Source organism: Cebus imitator, unplaced genomic scaffold (assembly GCF_001604975.1).
Source record: "Cebus imitator isolate Cc_AM_T3 unplaced genomic scaffold, Cebus_imitator-1.0 Scaffold464, whole genome shotgun sequence".
In the NCBI taxonomy this organism is placed as follows: domain Eukaryota; kingdom Metazoa; phylum Chordata; class Mammalia; order Primates; family Cebidae; genus Cebus; species Cebus imitator.
In genome coordinates this window covers 953,064-956,970 of record NW_016107779.1, presented here as the reverse complement: position 1 = coordinate 956,970, position 3,907 = coordinate 953,064, and the positions used below count along the sequence as shown (strand labels likewise).

Here is a 3,907-nt window from a genome sequence, read left to right as displayed (position 1 = left end):
AAAAAAAAAAAAAAAAAAAAAATTGGTGGACTCTGCCCATCTGCTCATGGACCCCACTGTCCCCAGGCAGAGGTCCTCTGACAGATCTCTTCCAGGCTCACAGACCCCAACTGCCCCCAAGATCTGGGCCCGGGTCTGGGAGAAGTGCGGGCAGTGATGAGGCTGCCCCGGCCCCGGCCCCGGCCAGCTAAACAGGCTGGGGAGCCCTTCCCAGAGGCAGTGGCATAGAAGCGGGGTTCTCTGTGGCAGGCCACCTGACTCACAATGACCTGAAAGTTCTCTGGGTCCCATTTGTCCTCAACAGACTCAGACAGAATAGAGCAGTGGCACGTGGCACAGAAAAGAGGGTAGGGGTTTGGCCTGGGAGGCAGGGTCTGGACAGGGCCGCTGTCTGCAGACCCTGCCAGCTGTTGGGCCAAGGCAGACCATGGATGGGGGTCCCTGAGCATCCGAGAAGCTTCCCGTGTGACCCATGAACCAGGCCAGCCCTGCCAGCCCTGGCCGCAGTGCTCGGAGGGGACTCAGACCTGGGGTGGGATGACATAGTCAGCGACGTCCCAGAGCCGCTCCCCAAGATCCGAGGTGTTGGTGAAGGCCACACCCTTGACTTTGGTGATGACAGCGCTCTGCAGGGAGGCGTCCACGTCTTGGTAACCCTTCTTTATCAGGAATACCCATCTGTGGGAAGGGGGACAGTGGGGGGCATCAGCCACACCGCTGCATTCTTGGGAGCTTCCCCAGGTCTGGGGTGGGGTGGGAGTCACAGCAGCACCCAGGTGAGGGGGGGCAGGCTACGGCTCCTGGGGAGGGCCCACAGCCCCCACTGCTGCCTGAAACGCAGTCCCGCAAGCAGCAGAGGTGACAAGCAACCCCAGACATGGGGCATCTAAAGAGGCAAAGACCACTGTCCACTCAAAAGCCCCCAGTGGACAAGCCCGCACCGAAACCAGCTCAGCCACATACTGGTTTGGTGACCCCAGGCAAAACCATTTCCCATACATCCCTCTGGGGTTGTGGGGTGGCTAGCTGAAATGGTGCCTAACCTGAAACCAATCACAAGGAGACCTCAAACAAACCCAAACCAAGGGGCTTTCTACAAAATCAGAGCACAGGCCAGGTGTGGTGGCTCTCGCCTGCCATCCGAGCCCAGACATTTGAGACCAGCCTGGGCAATGTAGTGAGACCCCATCTCTAGAAAAAATAAAAAAGTTATCCAGGAATGGTGGCACCAGCCTGTCATCCCAGCTACTCGGGAGGCTAAGGTGGGAGGATCCCTTGAGCCTGGGAGGTCGAGGCTGCAGTGAGCTCGGATTGTGCCACTGCAATCCCGCCTGGGTGACACAGTGAGACCCAGTCTCAAAAACAACAGGCCAGGCGCAGTGGCTCACGCCTGTAATCGCAACACTTTGGGAGGCCAAGGCGGGCTGATCATGAGGTCAAGAGATTGAGACCAGCCTGGCCAACAAGGTGCCCCATCTCTACTAAAATTACAAAAATTAGCAGGGCGTGGTGGTGGGCGCCTGTAATCCCAGCTACTCGGGAGGCTGAGGTAGGAGAATCGCTTGGACCTGGGAGGCGGAGGTCACGGTGAGCTGAGATGGCACCACTGGACTCCAGCCTGGCGACAGAGCGAGATTGAGAACAACAAAATGATAAAAAATCCCATGCTTTTTCATACCAAAAACACAAGCAACAAAAGAAAACACAGGTAAGCGTAAAACTTTCACGCATCAAAGGACACTCTCAAGAGTGAAAAGAATCCACAGAATGGGAGGAAACACCTGCAGTGATGTATCTGGTGAGGGTTAAGTACCCGGAATATATAAAGAACTCTCAGAATTTAGCAATAAAAAGGCAAATAAGAGAGAGATCCAAGACGGCTGATCACTAGCAGCTCAGGATTGTAGCTCCCAGTGAAAGCACAGAGAACCAGAGGACGCCACACTTTCAGACGAATTTTTTTTGCTCACGCACCAGGAGATTCCCAGCGGAGGAGCCCCACGGGTCGCCAGCGCGACTCTTGTGGCCGGTGCAGCGGTTTTACCAGCGCCCCGACGTGGCGGTTCTTGATACAGAGTAAACAGGACTGAGACCCCTGTTGGTGGACGTTTAGAGCTCCGGGAAGGCAGAGTGGCCTATTCAGCTGATTGAAGGACAAACTCAAGAAGGAAGCCAGACCGGAGATTCCCGGGCAGAAAAGCACCATCAATCTTAACGCCGCTGTTTTGGCCAGTGCAGTGGGTTGCTCAGATTCCAGAGCTGGGAATCAACAAGCTGGACGTCCATTCAGAAACCTAATTAGAAAGTTGGTAATTACAAAGATGACAGGTGGATAAATTTACAACGAAAGGAAGAAATCAGCCTAAAAAGGCTGAGAATACCCAAAATCAGAACGCCTCTCCCTCTACAGGGGATCACAGTTCCTCATCAGCAACGGAACAAGGCCTGATGGAGAAAGACTGTGTTCCTTTAACAGAAGCAGGCTTCAAAAGGTGGATGGTAAGAAACTTCTGGGAATTAAAAGAACTTGTTCTAACCCAATGCAAAGAAACTAAGAACTTTTGAAAAAAGGTTTGATGAAATGCTAACGAGAATAGACAATTTAGAGAGGAATAAAAATGAATTAATGGAGCTGAAAAATACAACACGAGAACTTCACGAACTATGCACAAGTTTTAACAGCCGAATTGATCAAGCAGAAGAAAGGATATCAGAGGTCGAAGACCAACTTAATGAAATAAAACAAGAAGACAAGATTAGAGAAAAAAGGATAAAAAGGAATGAGCAAAGTCTCCAAGAAATATGGGACTATGTGAAAAGACCTAATCTACGTTTGATAGGTGTACCTGAATGTGACGAAGAGAATCAATCCAAGCTGGAAAATACACTTCAGGATATTACTCAGGAAAACTTTCCCAACCTAGCAAGGCAGGATAATATTCAACTCCAGGTAATACAGAGAGCACCACAAAGATATTCCTCAAGAAGAGCAACCCCAAGGCACATAATTATCAATTCACCAGGGTTGAAATGAAAGAGAAAATGCTGAGGGCAGCCAGAGAGAAAGGTCAGGTTACCCACAAATGGAAGCCCATCAGACTCACAGCAGATCTCTCAGCAGAAACCCCACAAGCCAGAAGAGAGTGGGGGCCAATATTCAACATCCTTAAAGAAAAGAGCTTTCAACCTAGAATTTCATATCCAGCCAAACTAAGCTTCACAAGCGAAGGAAAAATAAAATCTTTTGTGAACAAGCAAGCACTCAGAGATTTCATCACCACCAGGCCTGCTTTACAAAAGCTTCTGAAAGAACCTCTACAAATAGAAAGGAACAACCAGTATCAGCCTTTCTAAAAAATACCAAAAAGTAAAGAGCATCAACATAATGAAGAATTTACATCAACTAATGGGCAAAACAGCCAGCTAACATTAAATGGCAATATTAAACTCACATATATTATCATTAAACCTAAATTTAAATCGACTAAATCCCCCAATCAAAAGACACAGCCAAAAACCCATCGGTATGCTGCATCCAGACCCATCTCACATGCAAGGATACACAAAGACTCAAAACAAAGGGATGGAGAAAGATTTACCAACCGAATGGAGAGCAAAAATAAATAAATAAATAAAAAGCAGGAGTTGTAATTCTCGCCTCTGATAAAATAGACTTTAAAGCAACAAAGATCAAAAGAGGCAAAGAAGGACATTACATAATGGTAAAAGAATCAATGCAACAAGAAGAGCTAACGATCCTAAATATATACGCACCCAATTCAGGAACACCCAGATACCTACAACTTATAAAGAGACTTAGACTCCCACACAATAATAGTGGGAGACTTCAACATCAATATTAGACAGATCAACGAGACAGAAAGTTAACAAGGATATCCAGGACTTG

The 3,907-nt window shown here is 48.3% G+C and overlaps 1 protein-coding gene across 4 annotated transcripts in view; it reads right to left on the bottom strand.

Annotated features, from left to right (window-relative positions):
• The window catches only part of P2RX5 (purinergic receptor P2X 5), a 22,940-nt gene that overhangs the window by 13,643 nt on the left and 5,390 nt on the right, over positions 1–3,907 (bottom strand). For all 4 annotated transcript variants that reach the window (XM_037732680.1, XM_037732682.1, XM_037732681.1 and 1 more), the window contains exon 2: positions 528–678. In XM_037732680.1, coding sequence (XP_037588608.1) covers positions 528–678 — 151 coding nt within the window. The remainder of the gene's footprint in view (positions 1–527; positions 679–3,907) is intronic.